The following is a 27792-nucleotide window of genomic DNA, read 5'->3' on the forward strand; positions in this document are numbered from 1 at the left end:
TCATTTGGAGCCTATTTGTGCCTTTGAATTTACACTGAGTCTCCTATAGAAAGCATATAGTTCAATTGTGTTCTTATTCAGTGTGTTGATCTGTCTTTATTATTCCATTCACATTTAAAGTAGTTACTGAAAAGGAAAGACTTTATATCATCTTCCTATTTGCTTTCTGTATGATATAGCACTTAGACCCTTTTTCCTGCCTTAATATTTTCTTTCATATTTAGTTGATTTTTTTAAATAGTGAAAGGTTTAAATTCATTGTTCATTTCTTTTGTGTGGGTTTTTCATTTGTGGTTTTCATGGGGATCACATTTAACACTCTAAGACTGGAATATTCTAATTTGAATTTATACCAGTTTAGATTTAATGACACATAATAACTAACTCTGCTCCTTTACAGTGTTGTCCCCAATCTTTTTGTTTTTTCCCTCCTTTCAGTTGTTAATGTCACAAAATTACATTGGGTTCCACCAAACAAACTGTTAATTATTTTAAATGCATTCATCTCTTAAATTAGGTAGAATATAAAATGTGGAGTTAGAAACCATGTGATAATAATGCCAGTTTTTCAAATTGCCCATATATTTACCATTATTGAGATATTTATTTCTTCATATGGCTTTTAAGTCTCAGTCTAGTGAGCTGTCACTTCAGCTTGCTGTGATCCCTTGAGCATGTCTTTTAGGACAGGGCAGCAGGAAGAAATTTCCTCAGCTTTTGTTTGTCTATAAATGTCTTAATTTCTCCCTCACATTTGAAAAACTGTTGGGATAGATAAAGGATTCCTGGCTGACATTTTTTTTTTCTTTTAGCATTTTGAACATAGTAGCCCACTGCCTACTGGTCTACAAAGTTCCTTTCTGATGAGAAATCTATGATAATATTATTGATCCTTTTAAGATTCTCTCTTTGTCTTTCAAGAGCCTTGATTATAAAGTGTCTCAGTTTGATGGTTCATCTTGACTGTCGACTTGATTAGCTTGAGACGCCTATGGGGTCAGTAAGGAACATTTTTGGGTGTGTCTGGGTGGACCACAGGGGCATGACCTTAGGGATTGTATTTGGTCCCTGACTCCTTCCCCTGTTCTCTCCTTCCTGGCTGCCATGAGGTGAGCAGCTTTCCTCCAGGCCCTTCCACCACAGTGTTTCTGCCTTGAAGCTATCCATCCCATGGACTGAAACCTCTGTAACCACAAGCCACAATAAACCTTTCCTCCTTTAAGTTGTCTGTCAGGCATTTTGTCCCACAACAGAAAACAGACTAATATACTCAATGTGGGTCTCTCTGAGTTCATCTTACTTGGCGTTCATGCTTCTTAAGCATTTACATTCAAGTCATTCTTGTCAAATTTAAGGAGCTTTCAGTCAAGGTTTCTTTATTCCATCTTCCTCTTTTTCCTTCTCCCTCCTGCACTCCAGTAATGCATGTGGGTTGGCCTGATGGGTCCCACATAAACCTTATACTCTGGTCACTTTTCTTAAATTTCCTTTCTCTTCCTCAGACTTGAGAATTTCCGTTGTCCTATCTTCAAGTCCATTGATTCTTGTGCTAGCTCCTATTTGCACTTGAATCCCTCTAGTGAGTTTATTCCAGGTATTATACCTTCCAGCTCCAGAATTTCTTTTTGGTTTCTAATTGACATCTCTTTTTGTTCCTACATTATTTTCTTGCCTTTCTTCAAACATTTCCTCAGTTCTCTGAATATCTTTTAGACACCTGTTTTTAACTTCTAGTCCAGCAGTTCACTCATCCCTAAAACCAACTGCCACCATGGGCTGGGAGCAGGCTGACCTCTTGGTGATGGCCGGGCTTCCAAGTCACATTGGCAATGCCTACTGCTAGGGGTTGGGTCTCTTGTCTCTACCTCAGAGATCTCCAGACTGAAGAAAGTTCGGAATTGGAAAGGTGAGCACATTTGAAAGTTAGCTTACGTTTTCTAGATTTGAAACTATTATCCAATGAAAGGAGGATGTGTGTCTAAAAAAGGACAAGAAAGCCCAAAGCAACCAGAGACTTCCCTTTCTCCCCAGCTACCACGTCACACTCTGTAGGGAGCAGTCAACTCCCAGCAGAAAAGCGGGACTCACTTTCCTTCAAGTTCTTCAGAGTCCAGGGCATTTGTCAGAGTCACAAACCTCAGACGTGCTGGTCAGTTAGGCTGTTTCAGAAGACCAGGCTTTCTTCTACCCCACCCTGAGCACTCTGTCTTGTAAGTGTTGTTTAATGATTTATTTCTACACCTGAATCGTGACCAAGGGTTACATCTTCCTCAATTCAGTGGCCCAGGGCTTAGCAGGTGGCCTCTTTCATTTATGCTCAAGGGATTAACGTGTGCCTGCTTATTAAGGCTCAGAGGAGATCATAGACTCCTCTGCAGGATCTAACACACCTAACAGATTTCTTCTTTTTAAAAATGTGTTGGTCCTAGAAAAATAACTAGTACAAAGAACATAATACTTCCTGTAAGAATGATGGTCTCAAAATGAAACAGCCCAGGGGTTACTATTTAACAGTTTAGAATGGCTGTGGCACACTGATGTTTTGACAGACCTCTGTGTCAATGCTATATTTGACTAAGGTTATTTTAGGCAAAAATTGTGACAATTGGTCATGTTACCTGGAATACATTTCTCTATGCCTAACTTTACCTACTCAAACTTACAAAATATGTATTCTGTATGGCAATGTCATTTAAGTATTACAATTTAAAAAGTAACTTATTAATTTCCTAACTATATTCAAAAGTCACTACTGTTCTTAATAAAGAAAGCTAATGCAAAAAGAAAAACTGGCAAATAATTAACTCTAAGAAAATAGAGGCAAGGCTAGGAGGTGCGGCTCAGCGGTGTAGTGCTTGCTGCGCATGCGCATTGGAAACCCCTCTCAGCCCTGTTTGTAGACAGCCACCCTCCGCTGATCTGATCTGCAGTCATGTGAAAAGCAAATCTCATCCTTGGGGATGGCTGTGATTGTGAACGGCTGGGTAACTCAGTAAAATGTGATGACTGGCCAGTGACGCAGCTTGGTGAAGCCATTTGGGGACAGAGATGTGACATTATCATCAAGCACATGTGACTGGGAGGTGTTGTGCACAATGTGACTGTGAAAGGCACTGTGCGAGGGCTCGCTGGAATCAGAGTGAGCCCGGAGGGGGCCACATCCGAAGGCAAGTGCCACACACGTCAGGTCCAGGCTATTTTATGCCTGCTACTTTATGGCCTGTCGTAAGTCAGGTACAACATTTTTGACATAAATTAACAATTACAAATTTTCTTTCTCCTGCGCTGTGCTCTTTGCACTACAGACACACCAGGAGGCGTGCAGGGCGCCTACTCTGTAAAGCACTATCTGAGGAAACAGTTTTGAAAAACAAATAGTTTTCTGTAGTTTCTATTTTAAAATTACTTTTGTGGGCCAGTAAATTTACATTTAAAAGGCAACTAAGGAGAAACTCTTTAGGCAGGGATTTCCAGTACATTTTCCCCTAAGCTCAGATTGCAAGTTTTAGGAATGAAAAGGAAGCTGAGAACACATTCTGTGAAAGGTGCTAGCCACAAGAGGCAGGTCCTGAACGGTCCAAATTAAGGCAACACATTTTGCAAGGTTTTGTTTCTGCTTTCAAATGAATGTTACATGGTGACCCTTAAAACATTTGATAGTAACCATTGAGAAATAAACATAAGAAAACACAGGTTCATCTCAAAGCCACCAGGTGAAATGACAAACAACAAAGCCAAGGAAGCAGGCTCTATGCTGCTGTTCCTCTGTGCGATGCCAGCTGTGCCCTGGCCCTGCCGTGGGGTAGGGAGAGTGAGGATGAATTGGCACCTGCAGGCCCGCACTGCTCTCGACAGAGTGGCATCTTGACCACGTGAGAAGCAGCTGCGGATCTATGTTCTTGGAGCACAAAAACTGATGAAACAGCCCAGGAAACAGCAAACCAACTTGGCCAGGCAAGAGCAAAGGACAGGCTGTGCAACCAAGCAGACCCTCAAGCGACTCCAGGGACGTGAGAAAGAGGGGCACAAACAGCAAAACAAGGAGACAAAGTGGAAAGTGCACAACTAGAGGCATTCATTCTCCATGCGCATCTTAACTAGCTTGGCTATTTGCCAAAACACCCAAAAAAGGATGTTTTGGGAAAAAACATACATCCCAGTATCCCTGGCTCCTGGCTTGTAGCTTCCATCCTGGCTGTCATTGCTAGGATACCAGGAAAGCTGTGTGAAACAGGCCTTCCTCATCCCCCCTCTGCATGGGTCTGTCTAGATGGTGATGCTCCTGCATCTGTGCAGCGGGGCTTGGGCTGTGCACCTCCTAGCCCCGAAGCCGCCCACTCACTCCTTCCCCAATGCCTCGTGAGCTGCCGTCTATGTGGGCACTTGTTTGGTTTCAGTGGACAGAAAATTTGCTTTGCTTTACACGTGATCTCCAGTCATAGCAGCTGAGGGAAAGAGATTCAATCTCAAGAAAACAAATTAATTCCATGGAAGCCACAGCAAAAAGTTTAGGGTTTTAATGCAAAACAGCACTACCACATTTTTCTAGTTTTCAATTCATGTCAACTTAACAACTGAACAAACATTGAGTGTTTATTAGCTGCTTCACAGTAAGGATGCAAAGAGAGGTAGAAGAACCCACCCCACCTCAGGAGAAACGACTGGCCTGAAACCTTTCCCTGTGTCCCACCAGGACTGGAAAATGAGATGCTGCTGAGCAGGGATTCCCAGAGCTGAACTCATTCATTACTGAATACAAAGCGAGGGCCTCCCTGGGGTGGAACCTGTGGGTGTCCTTTATACTACACTGGACTTGGCCACTGAGTGGCTCGAGGTGTTTGAGGGGCTTCCCTGAGCAGCCCCCCAGTGCTGTCAGGCAGCCTGCACCAGTGGGTTCCCCCTCCAGAAGAGCTCAGAACAGGATGTATTTCTGTTTATTCTAACATTCCTGGGTTCCCCAAGAAGCAGCACTGTTGTCCAGAATTTCCCGCACTGGGGCTTGAGCACACATAGGAGGCTAGCAGAGACTTCACGAGGTTCAGAGGAAAGGCACCTGCTTCACACAGGCTGCCTGAGGCTTTTCCTAAGAAGGTGTCTCTCCTATCTTGGCCATTACGGTACTATAGGAAAAAGGATGCTTTGGAACCCACTTTGCTAACAGTCCTCTGGGTCCATAGGGTCTGATTTGGGGGGTGGACACCAAAATAGGGTGCAGGAGCAAGAAGACATGCAGGACGGGTTTTCCCAAAAAGAAAGGTTACTTATGCAGGTATCTGGTGTGACTTGGTCATGGCATAGCACAGCTACACAAGCAAACATCAGCAGGCCAAACTGAGGCCCTCAGCTCAGTGAAGGGGGGTTGTGGAAAAATCCCGAGTCAGATAGGATTCAAGTCTCAAAGACAGAAAGAGTGGAAAAAGAGCTACTCGCTTCCCCCAGACTGTCTCAGTACTCAGAGACTGCCCTTGATTACTATCGGAGATCAAAACATGGTAGTGCATGTTATGGAGTGGTTACTTGAGTGGATGCTAGAGGCTCAGCAGGAGTGATTCAAGTCTCCACACGCCACAACTATCTCCCCACCTGTCTCTCAAGGAAGCTCTCGAAGCAAACACTGCAGAGCAAGTGGATAAGAGACCCAGGTGGAAGCCTAGACATTTGAATCAGGAAAAAGGCTCATGCTGTGGGGTCAGACAAAGCTGGGCTTGCACCCTGGCCCCAACACACAGGAACTGGGAGCACCTGGATGAGCTACTTCACTTCTCTAAGCATCCGCTTCTTCACTTGTGACATGAAAATACTTGCTCTCAACAAAGTATTGCTTTGAAAATTGTGCATGATAATGTATAAAAGGCTCTAGCGCAGGCCTGGGCATACAGAAAGCACTCAATAAATGATCTAGAAATTTTTAATGAGGTGCCACAGAGTGCAGACACCTGCAGCATACACTCTGATGAGGTTCTCCTGTGCACACACCCACATGATCCCCTGGATGAAGATTTAGAACACGACAGCACCCCAGAAGGAAGGCTCTAGGTGTTCCTTCCCCTAACAACACTCACTCTTCCACCCCAAGTAACACTGTTCTGACTTCTACCACCAAACATGAACTTCACCTGTTCCCGAAACTCAGGTAAATTGGATCCTACAGTATACATATTTTTTGGCATCTGGATCCTTTTGCTCAATATTATGTTAGTGAGAGCTATCTGCTGGCATGGCAGTTCACTGATCACTGTGGTGTGGCGTTCCATGGCACACACAAGCCGTGGTTTATTTATCTACCTCACTACTGAGAATCACCTGGGCTGCTTCCACCTCGGGGCACTTAGCAGTAATGCTATTGTGGAGATTCTGGCACGTCTTCTAAAGGACATACTTGTGTACATATTTCCCCTGGAGACACACCAAGGGGCACAGATGCTGGCTCACAGGGTAGACATATATCTTCCCAAGCACTTGTTCTGACGTATCACCCACCAACAATGGATTACACCTCAGGCTGCTGCACACCCTGCCTCGGCTGGATTTCCTCTTCTGTGGGTGGCAGAAAAGTCTCTTGCTCACTTTGAAAATAAGTTATTTACCCTTTCTTTGTTGTTCTATAGGGTTCTTAATATATTATAGATGAGTCCTCTGTCAGACACATCTACCACACAAATATCTTGTCAAATTCTGCCTCGTATGGCCAGTGCTTCCCAGTCAGGCATTCTGTGTTGTGCTGAGGAATCTCTGGCCGCCCCAACATAATAACCACATTCTCCTGTGCTTCCTCCTCAATGCACTGCTGTCTTCCCACTTATTTAGGTCTCAGTGCGTGCCTATGTGTGTGAAGCTGTTCTGGACTCTCCAGTCTGTTCTGAGACGTTTCTACTGCAGTCTCACCACTGCACTGCAGTGCATCACAGATGAAAGTGACCTTTCTTCTAAGGATTAACCACTGTCATGGGTAACTGTACAAGAATGCCAGCTTGCTGAGCAGCCATGAGGTGCATTTAAACATAATGATGTTTTGCAGGCCCTACAACCCTGGGGGAAGGTCTCATTTGACAGCCCAAGAACTCTCAGAGGCTCAGTGAGGCCCCTGGATGTTACTATGTAGGTGAACTTCAATCAGGATGTGGCAGTAAACCATGGTTCCTCGGTAGAGGATTATTGGGAAAAACACTGTTTGATTACTATTCCCACAAACTCTATATTTCTCTATGCAGGTGAGTTTTGATTTCTTCCAAATGAGGTCTTTAATGTAAAAAAAAGGAAGAACAAGAAGGAAGAAAAAAGCCAGAAAAACATACAACAACCTAGTTTAGACTCTCTTTCTGTCTCACCTTGTGCCCCCAATAAAAGCTAATATATATATACACACAGAGATACATATACAGTGGATCCCTGACTTACAAACTCAGTTTGTTCTCGAGGGCTGGGTTTTTTTTATTTTTTATTTTTGGTACGGGGGATCAAACCTGGGTCCTTGCACTTGTGCAGCAGGCGGCAAAACCACTGAACTAAATCCCTGACCCCTCTCGAGGGCTGGTTTTAACTCAAGTTGGTCAATTGAAGGCTCAGGGTTCTCTACACAGCCTTCAAAGTCTCTCTCCTGTATATAGGCAGATCTCAGTGTCCTTAGAGAGATATTGGCCCAGGATTTCTCAATGAACCCCACACAGGAAACAACGCTGTAATGTTCCTTCCAGAACTCTTTAAGGGATAAATCTGTGTCTGAGATCATCTGGAAGCACAAGCAGACAGCATTTGGGTCATATCTCAAGACTTTGTTCATAAGTTAAATCTAAAATCCTGGTCGTAACCCAAGTCATTCGTATGTCAGGCCGTTCGTAACTTGAAGGTCTGCTGTATGTATATATATCTCCCCACATCAAGAGCAATGGATCAAAAACACAGATCAAAAAAGAATAAAAGAAAAACACTTCAAATAAAGTTCAGCTGTTTCTATTTGGAAACAACAACAAAAAAATCCCACTTGCCACAATAAACTGACAAATAAGAAATTGACTCTGTGGTAGTAGAGCTGGAATTTTCCAGTGGCACCAGCTACTCTGTCATTACTGTGGGTGACCCAAAAGTGAGTGGGGGAGTGAACAGCTGGGCGCTGGTTGGATCATGTCCCTGAAACGGGAGCGCCCTGGGCAGGCCTCCAGAGCCAGGCTCTCCTCTGAACTGTAGCCCTTCCTGGAACTTGCGATCCTTGTGGGCTTCTGTAAGCCACCTCCAAGAGGCAGGGCAGAAACCCTCCAGCCTCAGATAAAGAAGATGTGGTTTTTCTATAAAATGGAGTACTACTCAGCCATAAAGAACGAGAAACTAGAGACATTTATAGCTAAATGGATGCACATTGAGGCCATACTCTTAAGTGAAATAAATAGGACACATGTGTAAATACCAACTAGTTTCTGTAGTGTGAGAAACTCAAAGTGTATAAATAAGGCTCAAATGATATAATTGATACTGTGAAGTAGGAAGAAAAGGTCTAAAGAAGTAGGGGAAATGGAAGGGAGAGGGGCAAGGAAAGAAGGGAAAAGAAAAATATGAGAAAAGGAAAAAAACGGAAACAAAGTCTGTAAATAGGGAAGGGTGGAGGGGGTGAGGGGAGGGCAGGGAAATAGGGAAAAAATTAGAACTAAGATGCATCATGTAAAGGTGTAAGATCCCTAAAATGTACCTACAAACTTAATGAAAAGAAAAAAAGGAAACTCTCCAGCCTTGTTCCCTTGCAGATCTCCACGGGAATGGATGGCTATCCAAGGGTACCCCACCTCCCTGTGATCCACAGCAGATGCGCATGCTCACAGATAGGCCCAGTTCACCCAGTGTGATGGGAATGGGGGAACACACCTGAAACATCCACTGTTGCTTAACATAGGATACTGAAACTAAAATTCAACGAAAATGTGGCTGGTGTTCAAGAATTAGAAGAATGAGTTAAACCACAAAAATTCAAGATACTATTGCCGCCACACTAAGAATACTTAATGAATCAACCAAAGAATCCATGGGAGAAATCTCTCTTGAACTTATAGCCGCCCTTCCCCTAAATAGTTAAACACACACACACACACACACACACACACACGCACGCGACAATCAAGACATGATGACGATTTACAAGGAGTAACTCTGGCCTTCTGACCTGAGCAACTGCACACTACAGCATCTCCCTGTGGTCTGGACAGAGGGGACAGATTTGAGGACAGGCACTGTTTAACTTTGGACCTGCTAACTTGAATGCTGGTAAGACACCTAAGTACACATGAAGCAGGCTGTGGGACACACAGGCCTGGGAATCAGCTGAGGTTTGTCTGGAGTTAGAGCCAGGAAAATACTCAGGACAGAACTCTGCATCACCACCTCCACTTGCCTGGGTGGCAGAGACCACCTCCTTGGAGGTTATCCTGTGTTTGTCAGGCCCAGGTGAGGGTCTGGGATGTAAAAGGTGTTCAATAAACATTGAGAGAATTAAGGAGTAAATGGTGGTTACGTCTGAAAAACCTGAGAGGGAGAAGAGAGCTGCCCTGGAGACCTCCAACATTCTCCAGTGGTACAGAAGGAACAGAGGGAAGACCAGGAGGAGGAGCAGGGAGACAAAAACAAAACAAGAGAAAGTCACATGGAAGCCACGAAAAAAATCAATATGTTAAGTGATTGATTCTGAGGAAAGATTAAATCTTACAAGTTTTAGTAAGATGAGAAATGCAAAGTATCCACTGATTTTGGCAAGAAGGTAGAAAACGGTGACCGTAAACAAACAATAAAACTTACAAATACACTCCTCTATTTTCACTTCCTTTTGAGGCTCCACTGGGATTTTGAAAAAGGCACAAATCCACAGGGGTGAAAATTTTCAAAAGCCAAAAGGCAAATGACAAGAAGCAACAGACAGGGCTCCGTTTCCTGAGTGTGAAGGGGGCTCTAGCAGTTAATTCCACAAACCAAAGAAAGTTGATTCTGTGCAGCAGTGAGAGAAAGAGAGGAGCAATTCAATTTGCAGAACATGCCAAAGCTCAAGCACCGGTGGATCACGTGTACTTCTTTGACGACAGCTGAAGGTGAAGATTAAAGTAGAAGGGTTATTTAGAAGTTTAAGAAGTAGGTAGAACTCATGCTTCTTCTTCATTTCAACAGAAGGATGGAAGATTCATTAATTCCATGAGAGGGTGGAAGGAGAACCAAGAGGACATACCAGGAACAGTTCAGGGTGAAGGCACCCTAATGGAAAGAGTGGAACAAAGGGAAAGTATGTGCATTAAAACGTCAAGGTCCTGCAGTTATCCCAGTAAATGCTGGCCACCAGGCACATGGTTTCTTGCACAATACAGGAAACATGGAGGTCAAAGAAAAGCTTTTCAAACAAACTCAGATTGTCCCTACCAATAAGCCCATGTTACATGAAATTCTAAAAAGAGGAAGACAAGCAGGAGGAAAAGGATCCGAGACAGATAGACCACATGGACTGCTTTAGGTTTAGGTAGTGAAAGGCAATGAAAATGGTGAGCATGTGCCCAGATTTAAACAAACATGCATTATTGAGAAAAATAGTAATAGTAATAGTGGGGTTTTAAAACTAGAGTCAAAATATACCACAACTAGAGCATCTCAGCTGAGGGGTGTTAAGTAGTCTGGGAAGAGGGGTAGATACCTGAGAAACATAAGACTTTGCTTAGTCAAGGAGCCATGTTATAATTTCTCAGGGAATCATAAATCAAACAGAAAAAAAGAAAACAGAGCTTCTAAACTAGGAGAGCAAAAACAAACCCAGAATTATTAAAAATAATCCAAAAGAAAGCTAGAAAGGGAAAATTTATGTAGAACATCTAAAGAGGCTTAAAGTATAAATATATCCATTACTTTAAATGTAAATGGACTAAATGCAACAGTTAAAATGCAAAGATTATCAAATTAGATTAAGAAAAAACAGCTATATGTTCTTCACACAAAACATATCTCATACAGAAAGGCTAAAGATAAAAGAATTGAAAAAGTTATAATATGTAAATTCATCCCAGGGCAAGTTGTGAAGCTCTATTAATATTAGGGAAAGATGCATTGTTTTTAGAGATAATGCATTCTAATGACAACAGGGGCTATTTCACACCTTTACTAAAAGCAACTGCCTCAAGCATGTAAAGGAAAGTTATATAACTCAGAAGAGAAGACAAATCCACAATCATAGGCAGAAATTTTAAAGAACCTTTGTAATTGAGAAAGAAGGAAAAAAACTCAGTACGCACACCTAAGTTTTCAGTACGACCATTTATAAGCTTAATGTATTTATATATATCACTGCACCAGGCTACTGGGGAACAGAAATGCTTTTAAAGTAGGCACAGAAAATTTGCAAACACTGACCTACACTAGTCACAAAGCAATTCTCAATATGTTTACACAACAGAGAACACTGTGTGTGCCGATCATAATGCATTTATGCTAAAAGTGAATCTCAAAAAAAAGCAAATTCTCATTTTTTTTTTTAGAAATCAAGAAACTTCTTTCTCAATAATCCATGGGCCAAAAACCATAACAAATTAGAAAACTCTTTAAAACAAAGGACAACATAATAATACATGTCAAAACCCACGTAATGGAGCTAAAAAAGCACACAGGAAAGATGAAAGGTGAAAATTAGTAACTCTAAAGTGGATGAATAAACAAGTTAATGGGTTCAAAGATTCAGTACTGCACACCAATCTCATCAAATTCATTTTAGTCAGTGCAATTTCAGTGAATGACTCAGTTTGGGGAAGTTAGGGTTTTTTTAATAGTGAGTCTCTGTGTGTGTGTGTGTGTATGCACATGTGTGCACAAGTGTGAATGTGTAGAATTTGATGAGCTGATTTGAAAATGTATGGAAATTTCTGGGTGTGGTGAAACACACCCGTAAGCCCAGCATTTGGGAGGCTGAGGCAGGAGGACTGCTGTGAGTTCTAGTCTAGTCTGAGCTACATAGTGAGTTTAAGGCAAGCCTGAACTACATAGCAAGACCCTGTCTCTAAAAGAAAAAAGTAAAAAAGAAAAAAAAAAAGCCATAATTCTTAAAGGTGAGAAAAACTGGAAGGACATATGTGGCTATATGAAGAAAAGTTGGAATGCCATGGTAATCAAAACTGTGGCATTGGTTCAGGGATAGACAAATAGATCCTTGGAAAAGAAAAGACAGTCCCAAAACAGAACCAAACATTGGTACCACATGTCGTAAAAAACATATTTTTCAATAACCAGGGCTGGCACATTTCTTTTTTTGTTTTTGTTTTTGTTTTTGGTACCGGAGATCGAACTCAGCACTTTGTGCTTGTGAGGCAGGTGGCGGAACCACTGAGCTAAATCCCTGGCCCTGGCACATTTCTTCTGTCACCCCTGTAGAAAGAATAGAAATAGACCCCCAGGTCACTCTATATACAAAAATCAACTTCAAATGAATTGCAAACACATGTACAGAAAGTAAAAGTATAGAGTATTCAGACAATAATACAGATTATCATCTCGACCTTAAGGTAGGGAAATATTTCTCAAACAAGATTACATTAAAAAAAAACTAACCATAAAGAAAAGTGATAAATTTGACCACAAGTCAAATCTGACTACAAGTCAAGGACTTACTTTATTCAAAATAGAGGATGTCAAGATGGAGAAAGAAAATGCTAGTGACACATGTAGCTGACAAAGAACTTCCATGGAGAATACATAAAGATATGTTACAAATAAAAATAAAGAGAGAAAACCCAATGGAGAGAAGCAGGATCAAGTATGCAGTAGGGACCAGTTACAAACACACACACACAATGCAAGCAGCAAATAACTACTGTAGAGGATGCCATCTCGCTAGTGAAGTGTGGAGAGGAAAAGGATGTACAGCCGTCACTGCAGTGAAGCACAAGAGAGGGAGGTCAGCAGGCGGTGTAGAAGGGCTTGACGCTCACCCTGACATAAGCAGAGATCTCGAAAGCGGCTATGTGAAAAAAATGGCAGGCACACATCATGAGATACACAAAAGCAGCGACCAGAAGAAGCTGGGAAGAGAGTGAGCTAAAAAGTGGAGAATGGAGCCAGAGGTGCTGTTCTCTCATTAAACACCTTTCAGCAACTGAAGAAAATGATTCAAATGTCTTTTTTTTTTGAGACAAGGTCTCACTATGTATTTCAGGGTGACCATGAACTATGTAGCCCAGGCTGGCCTCAAACTCACAATGATCCTCCTGCCTCAGCCTCCGGAGGGCTGGGGTTACAGGCATGTGACACCATGCCTAGCCTACAGAGTTATTACTTTCCTGAAAGAAAAATGTAAAGAAAGAAAAAAACAGGTGAATAAGAGGTGAAGAGTACAGCCAGCGTCATGAGCTGATTCTTATGAAAGGCTTCTTAGTAGAGAAACCCCTGGATGGCTGCGGTGCGAAGGAGGTGACTTCTGAACATCTGTCTGGATTCTGTCTCCATTTGCTCTGGTACTAGAAAGGCCAGATTTTAGTTCACCACTCCCGTGACCCTGCAGGTGGTTACGCCTTCTCATTCCTGGTCACTTAGCGCTGTCCCCCCTTCTGGTATTTCTGGATGTCACCTCTTATACATATTTCACAGGACTTGAAAATCTGGTAGGCTCAACAGGCAAAACCCCAACTAATTACTATATACATAATACCAAGCATAATTACTGTAATATTTTATCTTTTCTTAGTCATTCAGAGTAGATTCAGGGATCCTGCAATGCTCCATTCATTGCAAAAGTGCCTGTCTCTATGGACAGCCATGTTGCGTTTTCCACTGAATCACTTCTCACTGCCTGCCTGTGTTAGCACGGCTTCCCTGTACTGTTCATCTCCTCCTGTGACTTCTGAGGAGGTACAGGAAGGTACAGGAATCAGGCACTCACGGCGTTTACCTCTCCCTGAATGACCTACAGGACGAGACACCGCAAGTCCCAGGTGATTTCCTTATCTGCGGACGGATGACCGCAACAGGGCCCGCTTTATGGAGCTGTCATGATGAAGTCATGTGTGTACATATAATGAGGACTGAATATTTCATGATGTGTGAATGAGAAGCCGGGCTGGACTGCACGTGCCTGTGATCCCAGCACTCTGGAGATTGTGGAGGGAGGATTGCAAGTTTTTGCTTAGTGACTTAGCAAGACCCTGGGTCAAAAGTTTGAAAAGGGCTAGGGATGTGGCTTAGTGCGAAGGCCCTGGGTTTAATCCCAGTTACTAGGGGGCGAAAGAAAGAGACGCAACTGGACATGTGAGCAGGTGGTGGGGATGATAATGTGAGGTTGCTTGTGTGAGGCTCCCAGCAGGTGGGTACATCCACCCTGTGCCTGTGCCTGTGGGTAACAGCCTGTTTATCCTTTGTTCTTTGCTAGAAGCCAAAGGCTAATGCTAGAGCCCTCTTCTCTATAAGGCCAATTCAGGGAACATAAAAGTAAACTGTGGGTAAATTTTTCTTTTTTTTTGGTACCGGGGATCAAACTCAGGACCTCGCGCTTGCGAGGTAGGTGTGGTGTCATTGAGCTAAATCCCCAGCCCTAATTTCCTTTTTGTAAGAAATCACCTTTTCCTTTGGAAAATGGAACATCTGCAACCCCACCTGAACATTCTTGTACTGCTTTCCTCTTGTGTTTATTTGGATTTTTTTCTGGGCTATAAACTGTCCAACCCCTCTAATGAGCAGTAACAACGAGCAGATAACAATGTAAAACAGGTACCAACTTAGTTTACCCTGAAGCAGGGGCTCCCAAGATGGCTGATTTGTTCTTCCCTGGCTGATCTCACGAGCTACTGTGCTCTTTCAAGTAAGATTCTTTCCTGCTGCTAATAAGACAAATGACAGTGTCTTCAGTACAAATAATAAGCATTTCTTAGTTGACTTACTTTGCAATGCTTGATTCTCACTAGGTCCTTTTCTATCCTTGGCAGAAATCATGAGGAAGGGAGTTTCGTTGCTGTACGACTCCTTCCTTTTGGTCTCCTCTGTCCTAGATGGGCTCCCCATTGTTGCCCACTGGGGACATTCCCTACCTGTACAATGGCCTGGTCACCACTGCCCCACATGTAAAAGCACAAGGCCATAGGATAAGGACTGGGGCTGAGGCTGGCTCTCACCAAGAAAGTTCCTAGAGTTCAAAAGTAGGTTCCACCCCAAACCTAAGCAGCTGTACCTGTTCCCTGGGCACTGTCCACTCCACTGGGCCAGTTTCGAACGTACAACTCTGAGGTGAAGTGAGGAGAATAAGCAAGATTCTGCAGAAGACCCTCTGGGGAGGCAGCCAGCTGAGGAAGGGCAAGAGCCAGACTTTCAGCTTCTTCAGCAGAGGGCTGGGGGCAGAGCCCTGCAAAGAGGAGGCCTGGGGGAGCCTGGCATGCTTCTCCCTCTCTCTAGGACAGAGAGCACACCTCATGTTCTGCGTTGCCAAACTGCTGTTTTCCAACTGACTCATTACTCAAAAGTTTCTATTGCACAAACATGTAAAACATGTCACGTTTGCAATGCGAACCACGTATACACTTGGGGCAGATGAGATTAGTGACATGCACCACGGGGCCTTGGAAGAGCTGACTGCCCCAGAGTTTTAAAGCAGTTTTTCAGGGACATGCTGGTTTGCAATGCCCCAGTCACCATGAAAAATTCAGCTCACTGCACCCCAACGGTCACAAGAGTGCTATCCCAGCACCAGAGCACCTTTAAAACAAGCACCAAGCAAGCCAGCCGGCCCCACACAGAACACCACCAGGAAAGAGCCATGTGCAAGGATACAGGGGTTACTGTCGTCGATGCTGCAGCTGTCCAGGATCAGCGGAATGCCGTCCAGCTCGTTCACCTGCGGAAACAGAAGATGGGCAGCCTGGTCAGGGTCAGGGGGAACAGCGACTCCCTTCCCCTCTTTCCCACAGTGTCACAATGCTGTGTGCACAATTACATAAAAACCTATAGCAGCACAGAAACGGTTCAAAAACAGACATATGAACAAAATCTTTATTTTCTTTCACTCTTCCTCAAAAATGTTGGGGCACATGGTAGCCTTATAAAAAAGATAAAAGTAGATAACTTTCTATCATTGTTCACCAGGATAAATTCCAAATGAACCTGAGCCTAAATGTGAAGAATGACAAAGGCCAGTACCAGAAGAGAACATGAATGAATTCCTTTTCAAAGGTGGAAAGAGAAAAAAACTTTCCCAATTATGATTCAAAATCTAGAAGCAAATGGGGGAAAACAGGTTTTGAAATGAGACTATATTTTTTAAAAAGGCAAATGAAAATTGGTAAAGTTGTTTGTCAAATTTCACAGACTTATAAAATACTGCAAAGGATTAATATTTCGATGCATTGCTGGGGATTTAGCTCAGTGGTTTCATCGCCTGCTGCACAAGCGCAAGGACCCAAGTTGGATCTCCGGTACCCAAAACATAAACCCCCCCCCCAAAACCACAAAATATTTCGATGTATAAAAAACTTACAAAAATTGAAACAGTGTCAAGAAGCCCAAGGAAAGGGGATGAGACGCTGGAACGGATAGGGCACAGGAAGGAAACATGGTGGACTGTGGACGCCAGACTGTGCCAAATCTCACATCAAGTGAGAGCGCAGATTGTGTGGACCGCTCCCCACGGCCAGGCTGTGGCCGCCCTGGGGGAGGGCACTGGGCAGTGTGCAGCAAAACCACATGGCATTTATCTTCTACACCGGGAATCCCATCCATAGAACCTCACAGCAAAATGTGTCACCCCAGGATATTACATGTGGGCAAGGTTGTTCTGCCAGCAGTTTCATATAACAGTTCCACTCAGATGTAACTCCAATACCACAAAATTCACCCCTTCATTCAGCAGGTTTTAGTACATTCAGAGTTGTAGTATAGTATACCTGTACTGCATGCTACATCAGACTATATATACTAGGGTATATACTATACCAATGTACTAATACAGCAAATATACTATATTTTTAGTATATTCCAAGTTGCAAGTATACTAAACATTTACTAGTAGAGAGCACCACTGTCTAATTTTAGAACATTTCCAGAACCCTAAAAGAAACCCGATAACCCCTGGAGGTCATTCCTCAACACTACCTCCCCTCAAGCCCTTGGCAACTACTAATCTACTTTGCATCTCTGCATTTGGCTACTCTTGACATTTCACACAAATGGAATCACGTGAGGGTGACTTTTTGTACCTGGCTTCTTTCATTGGCATTGTGGTCGGTAGGTCCATCCTTGCAGTGTATGTATCAGCATTTTATCCCTTTGTAGAGTCAAATAATGGTCTATTGTATGGATATATCATATTTTATTTCTCCATTGATGGACATTTGATTTCTACCTTTTGTCTCTTAAAAAATGCTATGACTATGCATCTGTGTGTGTGTGTGTGCATGTATGTATATGTGTTTCAGTGCTACAGGTGGAATACAAGGCCTTGTGCATGTCAAGCAAATGCTGTACCACAAAGCTACACCCCTGGCCCTCATGTACATATATATTTTTAAATTTTTATTAAATAACTTTATTATCAAACACACACACATACAAAGGCTTCTGTGGTGTGTGTGCAGGAAAGAGACATGTTTTTAAAAATATACATTCGGGGGTCGGGTGTGTACTTCAGTGAAGAGTACAGTACATATTCAGCACAGATCTGATTCCTAGCAGTACAAAAAAGGGGAAAAAACTAAAAACGAAAATGATGAAGAGTTAATCTCAAAACAAGAAACTGGTCCCCATAGTGAAGAGGCTGGAGTTGGAAGAAATGGGAATGGAGACTCTGTCAATGTTCCTGGCTGTATAATTTTATGACTTTGAGATTTGTGTGTTTTAAATTTTTTAAACTGAATTTACAGTTCTAGCCACTAGAAACCAACAAATTAATCTAACAGCATGTAAACCAAGAAAAAATTATTTCACAGAATTAATACAGCACTTTCACCTTATATCCCTAATCCTGCTGAGCATTAGTAGTATTACGGTTGTTATTTTGAACCATTATACATTTAGTTTAAAGCGAATGAGTAACTAACATTAGCAGCCACAGTTTTCAAGCTTAAAAAGTATCAGATGGAAGGTTAATTTCATGTTTACATTTGAAATATTATAACTCATAATTTTTTCTTTCCTCCAAATACTGATTTGCTACCTCTGTTCACTGAAAAGGCCTAAGAGCACCGAAGCCTGGTAGCAATGAGCACCCCGAGTCTGAATACCACCTCCCACAGTTTTCCACAGGATTCCATGACAGATATGCCAGGAGCCACTGTTACTAATAGCTCTTGGTTTCTCAAAGGTCAGGAAGGAGAGAGTAAATTAGGTGGAAATCACTTAATATATGTTCATTTTTTCCTGGGCAGTGGAGTTGTGATGAGAAATGAGTAACTCCTTGGTAGACACCTAGCGTTTCCTAAGCAATCTCAGTAGACACTGTAATGAGCTCATTTCATCCGGACAAAATACCAGGTCACGGCTCCGAGGTACAGGCAAGGAAGGCCCAGAGGCGGGCACCTTCTCCAGTCCCTTGTCTAGTAAGGGCACCTCCACGTGAGGCCTAGAGAGCCCGGCAGACGGCAGGAGCAGACACTGAGAGGATGAGCTGGCAGTCTGACATGTGCAGCAGGATCTTTTAACAAAACTTGGACTTGAATTTTCTATTCTTTAAGAACATTTTTTTAGTAATTCACTTTATACTGCATTACACAAAATTGGTCCAGGAAAGTTTGGGAGAAAATGAACTCATCCTGCACCAGACGGTGTGTGACACGGGCATGCAGGGTGGGCCTTGAACGGCCCATGGCCAAGCTGGCAGTGGCCCCACCTGTGACACATTCCTCACCTCCCCCTTTCCCTCCAGTAACTGGCCCCACGTATTCCAGCGGCATGGGTGCAACCAACAGACTCAATGGGAGAGGAAAGCTGCCACTAGCCCTGGGGTAAAGACAGGGTGAGGTCCAGGGAAGGGTGTCATGACTGGCACACAGAGAAAGCACACCAGGTGGTCCCCACCAGCACCCTGTGAACATGGTATCTAAACCCTCTGGGACAGTTGTCTCGGTGCCAGGCAAAAGTTGGGTCCCATGTTTTTGGTTTAGCTGAGGGAACAGATGGTAGAGGCTGAAGGCTCCCCCTGACCCCAGACCTGGGCATGTAGGGAACCACAAGGACTTAGCTTCCTAGTCAGTAAAATGGGGACACCTGGGGCCTCCTTCAAAGGGTGACTGTGGCTGTGGACTGGGTGATGTATGATGAGCACAGGGCAAATGCCCTGAAGAGCACCGCAAGTGGCCATAGCAGCTGGGGAACTCTGTGCTATGACCTGGCTGGAGCAAGGAGTTGGGGCCCTCCTGAGAGCCAGAGGAAACAAGCACCTCCCACAGGGCCAAACCCACACCCCACTCTGCACAGAGCCAAGGTGCAGACGTTTTCACAGACACCAGCTTTTCTGGTAAGTGAGAAATCAAAGTATTCAAGATGTATTATTCAGTGCAAGAAAAACATCTTGCTTCCTATAAAAAAAGTTCTGAGATATGCTAAATGGGTAAGATTTCCTTTGAGGGAAATGAAATCACATGCTAAAAATTGAAATTTAATCAGGCAACAAGAGTAAATTAAAGAGTTCTTAAAAATGATGGTCACACTGGAGCTGCGGGTGAACCGAGGGAGTGCGCTCCTAGATAAATATCTCCATTCTGCAGCGGCATTACGAAAGGATACAGGCAGCTTTTTATAGAAGTGCATTAAATGTTTACAACATAGACGGCCTATTCTAGATATGGATGACAAATGCATAATTACATGCTCACGAACAAGCACAGGGTACGGGCTCTGGGAAAAACAGACACCAACGCAACCACTTCATAAGGGGTACTAACATGAATTTATTATGGCAGTGCTCTGGTCTGCTGCTGCATCTACATGCTGATCTAAAGCTGGGGCAGGGGAGAACAATTAGGAAATTAATGAGTTTTCTTCCGTTAGTACTTCATAAAACAAGGAAGTTGTTTGTTGCTCTTCTTAACATGTTGGGAACTGATTCTAGACCCATAACAAATGAGTCACAAGTTGTAGTTCATCTGAGGAGCCAAGCTCAGTCAACACTTTCTTGTACTAATGCAGCTCAACAAGACAGTAAGCCTGGCTTTAAACAAAGGAACATTTAGCCTCTGGACATAGGGTGCAGACAGAAGGCAACTCGCTGGCTTGCTTACTTTCCGTCCCACTGGAGCCGAGAGTGTCAGAGAGGCCACAGTGTGGGGCGAGCAGCTTTTCTGGGAAGACCTATTTGCCTAGCAGAAAGCAGCCTGGGTAGTTCTGGTTGCTCCCACACCTAATGGTGAAAAAAAGACAGGCAGGAGCAGACCCAAGGCGGGATGGAATCCCCTTGAATCAAGCCTCGATGCAGTTTAGTGAAAACGTGTTCTTAACACAGCTGCTTGAGAGAGCCAGACCTGCAGACCACCACAGTCCTCCCGCCAAAGCAAATCACAAGGGTGTGGCGGTGGTCAGACGCTGCTTCCACCCAGCGAGGGGTGCCCAGGCAAGCTGAGGGCCCAGCTCAGAAAGCGTGGGATGAAAGGATTACCCCGCAGGAGAACAGGGAGACAGGCCTCGATTACCACCGAGTTCCCACACAGGGAGACAGAGGCTTTGAGAGGCGGACGTCTCTGAATTCAAGAAGTCTAGATTTTCTGACGTGGAACAAGTGTGCCATCGCTTGTGGGAGGTTTCTCTGAGAAGGCGCTCGGCACCCAGCCCACCACATGCCTAGCACATTGGGAACACACAAGAAATGAGAGCCACGTCGAACGCTGTTTCTGCTTAATTCTGAGATTCCATTGGTTTCTCTCAGCACATCTGAAAAGGGCTGGACATAGGAACCCTTCACCAAACACTAGCTGTCTTTCAACGAAGGTCAAAAGCAGAGATTTACTTCTATAATCATAAGATATCCACTGGGCGGGATTACTCTAAGTTAAGAGCCATGTCCTTGACTGTCCCTACCTGGTGAACCTGGAGGTTACGAACTTCCACCCATACCCTTCTGCTGGCCTTTGCCTTTCACAGGAATTCCAAGGAAGACAGGTCCAGTTTCCATGTTGTTTTGTGCAGCTTAGCTCCGGCATTTTGTGACTGAGCTGTTGCTCTTGTCCCCAGTGCCAGAGGGACAAGCAATGAGGTGACTCAGGAAGCAACCAGAAAGCAACAATGTTCATTTTGCAAACACTGCTCCAGAGAAAGCTCAGAGCACACATGCAGGACAGCAGCCCTCACCCGTCTATACATCAGAGTCGCATGGGAAGTCTGAGCCCTGCCACTGCTGTGTTCTCAGCCCCAGAGCGAATGCGCCACCATCTCTGGGCACCAGTGTCTTAGACAAGCCCTTCAGGTGACCCCAAGATGTGGCCAAGAAGAGCACCTGCTGGGGCAAGGTGTGGCCAGACCTACTGCAGCCCTGGGACTGGAGGCCCAAGGCACTGCCCTCCACACACTCCTGTGTGCTTTATTTTCTTTACTTCTAAGCTGCACTTTACTGAGACGTAATTTACAAGTAAGCTGCCACTGGACCTGAGTAACCACAGACAAATCAATAAATGGAACATTTCTATCACCCCAAAAACTTCCTTGTGCACCTCTGCAACTCCCTCCACGCCCCTCACACCAGATCTGGCCACCGCTCTCCTTCCTGTCACTCCAGATGTATTTTGTTGGTTGTACAATACAAATGAAGTTATAGCAAAAGAAGTCCTTTCCAACGTTTTTAAACTTCAACCATTTTTTCTTTTGGTACCAGGGATTGAACTCAGGACCTTGCGCTTGTGAGGCAGGTGGCGGAACCACTGAGCTAAATCCCCAGCTCAACCATCTTGTTATACGCACCAGCAGTTTGTTTTTACTTCTGATTATTAAAATACCACCATTTCTTTACCCACTCATGAGGTGCTCAACATTTGGGTCACTTCCGTTTTATCTAAAATGAGTGGAGGTGCTATTAACATTTGTATGCAGGTCTTTGGGTGGACTCGTTCCCATTATCTCTTGGGTCAATACCTAAGATTGGAATTACGGGGTCATGTGTTAAATTTATATTGGAGTTTCTAAGTTTCTACTTTCCAAACTGAGTGTACCAACTTATACTCTCTCCAGCAGTGTATTTAAGTTATTCCAGGTCCTTACCAACACATGATATTACAAGACTAAGTTTCTATTTTCCAAAGTGAGTGTACCAACTTACATTCTCTCCAGCAGTATATCTGAGTTATTCCAGGTCCTTACCAACACTTGATATTACAAGACTTCATAGGGAGGATCACACTGCGGGCAATTTACATTTTCTTTATGACTAATAACGTGAAGATCTTTTGGAGCGCTCAGGAATTCCTATATTTCTTAATTAAGTATTGTTCAAATACTTTCTCCCATTTTGTTAATTGGGTTATCTTCTGACTGAGTTGTAAGAGGATCTTTATATATTCTGAATATGAGTAAGTCCCCTTCCAGATATACATATTGCAAATATTGTCTCCTAGATGGTGGCTTGCCTTTTCATTTTATAATAGTGTGTTTCAAAGAAAACAGCTTTTCAATTCAAATGACGAACAATTTACCCATTTTTTGCATGGTTAATGTTTTATGTGTCTTAAGAAATCATGACCCATCTCAACATATCTACTATGTTTTCTTCTACACGTTTTATAGTTCTAGCTTTTATACTTTCATTTTAAGTCAATTTTTGAGTTTGGTATAATGGTTGAGGTTCTTTTCATTCCCCCTTTTATTCCAGTATGATTAATTGAAAAGATTACCCTTTCCCTACTCATTCTATTTCTGGACTCTCTATTCTTTTCCACTGATAAACATATCTATATTTATACCAATACCACAATGTCTTCATTAGCTTTACCAGAAGACATGAAAGACAAAGTAAAATCTTCTCATTTTTTCAATTTTTTTGGCTATTATACAGTTTGACAGGGGTACCATAACAAAATAGCATAGGGCAAATTGCTTAAATGGTAGAAATTTATTGTTTCACAGTTCTGAAGGCTACAAGTTAAAGATAGAAGCATTGGTAAGGTTGGTTCTTCCTTGTGGGCTGTGAGAATGTATTCCACGCTTCACTTGCTTCAAGTTTTACGATTGTTGGCTTTTGTGTCACACATTTTTCCCAAATTGAGATCATCAGTGTTCTCTCCTTTTATTCTGTTAACATGAAGGAACTGAAGTGTTTGATGTTCTAATATTAAATCAACAGTACAAGGCTGAGATAGAATATCACTGCTCCTGATGCATCATCATTCTACATATTACAAGATCAAATTTGTATTTTGAAACCATTTTTCTGGTGTAATCAACAAGAAATATCATACTGTAGGTTTTTTTGTTTGTTCGTTTGCTTTCTCCCAAAAACATTTCCCAATGTCTTTGTCTGCATTTGGTAACAGTACGGTGGCTTCATAAAGTAAGTTGGAAAGTGTTCCCTCCTCCTTTATTTTTTGAAGGCAAAAAATTAGGTGTTCATTCTTTCTTAAATACTTGAAGGAATTTACAGTCGAAACCATGTGTGCTTGGAAATTTTGCTGTGGAAAAGCTTTTCATTATAAATTAATTTTCAAAACAAGCTATGCAGATTGTTTTATTCATTCAGTTTTGATACTAATTTGTCAAAATGTTGTCATATAGTTGTACATAATATCCCATTATTCTTTTTGTATCTGTAGTGTCTGTAGGCTCTTTCATTCCTGATAGAGATTATTTATTGTTCTTCTCCCTTTTTTTCTAGCCAACCAGAAAGATTCTTCAGTTGTATTGGTCTTAAGTATCAGCTTTTGATTACACTGACTTTCTCTGCTCTTTATACTAGTTCAATGATTGCCATCTTATCTGTATTATTCCTTCTCTTCTCCAAATTAAACACTGGTTTAATATGTTGCTGAGCTCTCCAGCTCCAGTCACAGATCTGCTCCTTCTTTCACATTTGTCACTCTTAGCTTCAGGTACGGGGAGCTCTGCCATCAGCAGTGTGTGTTTAGATGGCTATGTCTCCTTGATGAATTGACTCTTCAATCACTGTAAAACATCCCTTTCACTTCCAGGGATATCCTTTGTCCTCATATCTACTAGCAGAGCCATTCCAGCTTTCTCTTTTTTTTTGTATATCCTTTTATTGGTACATTTTAGATGTACAATATAATGACATTCATCATTGGAGATATGCACCTTTACATACTCTCTTGGTTCTTATTTTTCCCCCTTCCCCTGCCCTCCCTTCAACCCCTCCATCCCTCCCTATTTACAAAGACTTTTTTTCCTTTTTTCATTTTCTCATATTAATTCCATTCCCTTCTTTCCTTTCCCCTACTCCTCCCACTTCCCCTTCCCCTTTGCCCCTTTTCTTCCTATTTCACATTATCCATTATACCTTTTAGTCCTTATTTACACTTTCAGTGTCTCACACTAGAGAAACTATTCGGTATTTACACATGTGTGTCCTGTTTATTTCACTTAAGAGTATGGCCTCAATGTGCATCCATTTAGCAATAAATGTCTCTAATTTCTCATGTTTGATGGCTGAGTAGTACTCCATTTTATAAAAACCACCTTTTCTTGATCCAGTCTCCACTTGATGGGCATCTGGGCTGTTTCCAAGTTTTAGCTATTACACATTGTGCTGCTATGAACATGGGTGCACATATATCACTGTGGTATGATTCTTTTAATTCTTTGGGGAAGATACCCAGAAGGGGAATAGCTGGGTCAAATGGGACTTCCAGTCCTAGTTCTTTGAGGCATCTCCATACTGATTTCCACAGTGGTTGCACCAGTCTACACTCCCACCAGCAGTGGAGTAGGGTTCCTCTTTCCCCACAGCCTTTATATTCAAAGTGTGTTTCATATAGACATCAAATAATTGAGTGTTCCTTTTTTATCCAGTCTAACCGTTTCTGTCCTTTAATGGGATGTTTAGGCCATGTACATTTATTGTATTTATTAATATGTCTGAGTTTATTGTTCTGTCATTTGTTTTTCTATTTGTGCTAAATTCCCTTTGTTTCCCTCTCTTCTTTTCCAGACTTCTAGTCTGAGTAGTTTTTGGCTTCTCCACTATTTGCTTATTATTGCTGTTCCTCTCAAATGGCTGCTCTAGGGCAGTGGTGACGAGTCTATGGCACGTATGCCACAGTGGGCTGTCTGTTATCACTGAAAGATCTAAAAGGTTCCCCATCACTGCTAGGGTTTAGCACATGTATGAACTTGCTGCAGCCTATCTACAGATATCATGTACTATTTCACATACAATGCACACCTCACTTAACCTTTGAGCAATGGTTCTCACACCTTTTTCTTCTACAAACTACAAACTACACTGCCATTATACTTTCTTTACGGAGCCAAATATATTTTAAGGTAATTAAAAAGGGGACAGGCTGGGGATTTAGCTCAGTGGTTCCACCGCCTGCCTGGCAGGCGCAAAGACCCAAGTTCGATCCCCAGTACCAAACAAACAAACTGCCTGCGCGCGCGCGCGCACACACACACACGTGCGCGTGCAAACTAAAAACAGACTTCCCATTGAAAAAAAAAAGAGGAAAGGTGCTTTATTTTTGTCCACATATTTTAACTTTCGCAGCTTCTGGTTTCTGTGCACAGGTCTGTGAAGAACAGGTTTCTGTGTGGTGTCATTTTCCTTCACCTTGCAGAACTTCGTGAACATTTCCTACAGCATAGTTCTGTTGGGGACAGATTCTCTCAGCAGTTATTTACCTGGAAATGTCTTTATTTTGCTGTTATTTTTAAAGGCTATTTTGGCCAGATGTGTAACTCCAGACTGACAGTTTTCTGTTAGCAGTGGAAAGTGTATCTCCACTGATTCCTGTCTTGCTGAGCTGGAAGGGGAAGCCTGATATCATGCGTATCTCTGTTCTGTGCCGACAGGCAAAAGGCAGTGAGTGAGAAAGTAACAACAGTGATGAGAAGATGAGCCAAAATCCCAAACTGGTTCTTGTAAATATTAGTAGAATGGAAAAATTCCAGAAAGACTGAGGAAGGGGAGGGGAGGGGAGAGGAGAGAAGGCAGGACAAGAGAAGGAAAAAAGACAACGAAAGGAAGAGAGAGACGCTTTCAAAAAGAAGAGAATAAGGGAGAAATAGATACAGGTAGCACAAATGGAACAGTGGGGTATTATGAGCAATTCGTTGTTAGGAACAAGTATGAAAAAACTGAAAATTTGGAGGAAATGGATATTTCTGAGAAAAGTATAAAATGCCGAGCGAGGTGGCACATGCCTGTAATCCCAACACTCAGGAGGCAGAGGCTCTCAGAATCTCTGGGAGTTTAAGGCCAGCCTGGGCTACACAGTGAGTTCAAGGCCAGCTTGAACACATATTAAGACCGTGTCTCAAAAAAGAGAAGAAAAGAGCAGAAAATGTTAAAATTGCCACAAGAAATGAAAACTTTTAGCAGAACAATAATTTTTAAAGGTACTAAAATGGCCAAGACTTACTGAACAGAAGTCCAAAGTCCAAAGAGCTCTCCAGCTCCCCACCACATTTCCAAAGGACAGGTTCCCTGTTTTGTAAACAAGTGTAAAGGGAGAAAGCTTCCCAGTGCATGTTGGGTTTATTTTATAACTCTGTTCTAAAACAAGGGCAAGACAAACAAGTATAAGAAAACTGCAGATCTCTTTACGTTATGAATATAGATCCCCTCCAAAACAATCAAGAAATAATATCCGATTACCTAAATTGAATATGCTAGAAGAATATATCAAGATCAGTTTTCTCAAAAATGCAGGAATAATGAGATAAAAAAACCAGACAATGTAATGATCCTTGATAATCCATGCATGGTCATCTTTCCCAGCATAGAGAAAGTGCCCGGTCACGTTTCAGCTCCTACTTAGGATTTTCCAAACTCTCAGAAGACTATAGACCCTTTTACCCCAAGAGAGGCTCTGTGTCAGAGCCAGCATGAGCGTCCCAGTGATAGGAAGCTCAGGCAGATGCTGCTACCAGGAAAAACACAAGGACACTGCCGCCTGGTGCCGACAGAGAAAAACTAATGTGATGCAATGCTGTCATTTTAAAAGGTCTTTGTTTCTGCCATACTCAAGTGAAATAAATCAGACACATGTGTGTTAATATCACGTTATTTATTTGGTGTGAGAAAGTGAGAGTAAATAAGGACCAAAATACAAAAGGACCAACAGATATTGTGAAATAAGAAGAAAATGTTCAAACAGGAAGGGGAATTAGGGAGGGGAGGGGGGGAAGAAAGGGAGGAAAAAGAAATAAAAGAATAGAAGGAAAAATTGAAAATAAAGCTTTTGTACGTAAGGGGGGGAAGAGGGGTGAAGGGGGGGAGTGGGAAAAAAGAAGAATCAAGATATATCATGTACAGGCACAAATTTCCTGTGAACGGGATCATTACGTATATCTAAAGTGTACCAATAAATTAATTCTCAAAAATAAAATAAAACGTCTCTGTTTCTAGAAATCAAAGATGCTCAGGAAACCAACAAGGCGCTAGGGTAATGTGAAAAGTGTTGCTGGATAAGATCAGCACAGAAGCAATGGTAGAAGGAAAATCAAATAAAGCAAGAGGGGTGATCTGGCTGAAGAAAGGTTTTTTGTTCTTTAAAGCAAAAGCAGAAATCTTGTGGGATAGAGCACACAGAGCTAAAATGGGAAACAAAACATAGAAGGTCAGGACAGAGAGAGACGCGGAGTAAGAGCGCACCTAGTTCTACCTGCTGTGCATGCGGCTTCAGAGAAGGAGGGTGTTTCAGTAGTTGCAGGGGCAGATCT

At 42.7% G+C, this 27792-nt stretch overlaps 1 protein-coding gene across 1 annotated transcript in view; it reads right to left on the reverse strand.

The window, feature by feature from the left end:
• The window catches only part of Atxn10 (ataxin 10), a 159213-nt gene that overhangs the window by 15802 nt on the left and 115619 nt on the right, over positions 1-27792 (reverse strand). Inside the window, exon 10 of the mRNA XM_004845396.2 lies at positions 15757-15820. Coding sequence (XP_004845453.1) covers positions 15757-15820 — 64 coding nt within the window. The remainder of the gene's footprint in view (positions 1-15756; positions 15821-27792) is intronic.

Source organism: Heterocephalus glaber, unplaced genomic scaffold, assembly GCF_053883595.1.
Source record: "Heterocephalus glaber isolate CG9 unplaced genomic scaffold, H.glaber_assembly_v1.0 deba00001444, whole genome shotgun sequence".
In the NCBI taxonomy this organism is placed as follows: domain Eukaryota; kingdom Metazoa; phylum Chordata; class Mammalia; order Rodentia; family Bathyergidae; genus Heterocephalus; species Heterocephalus glaber.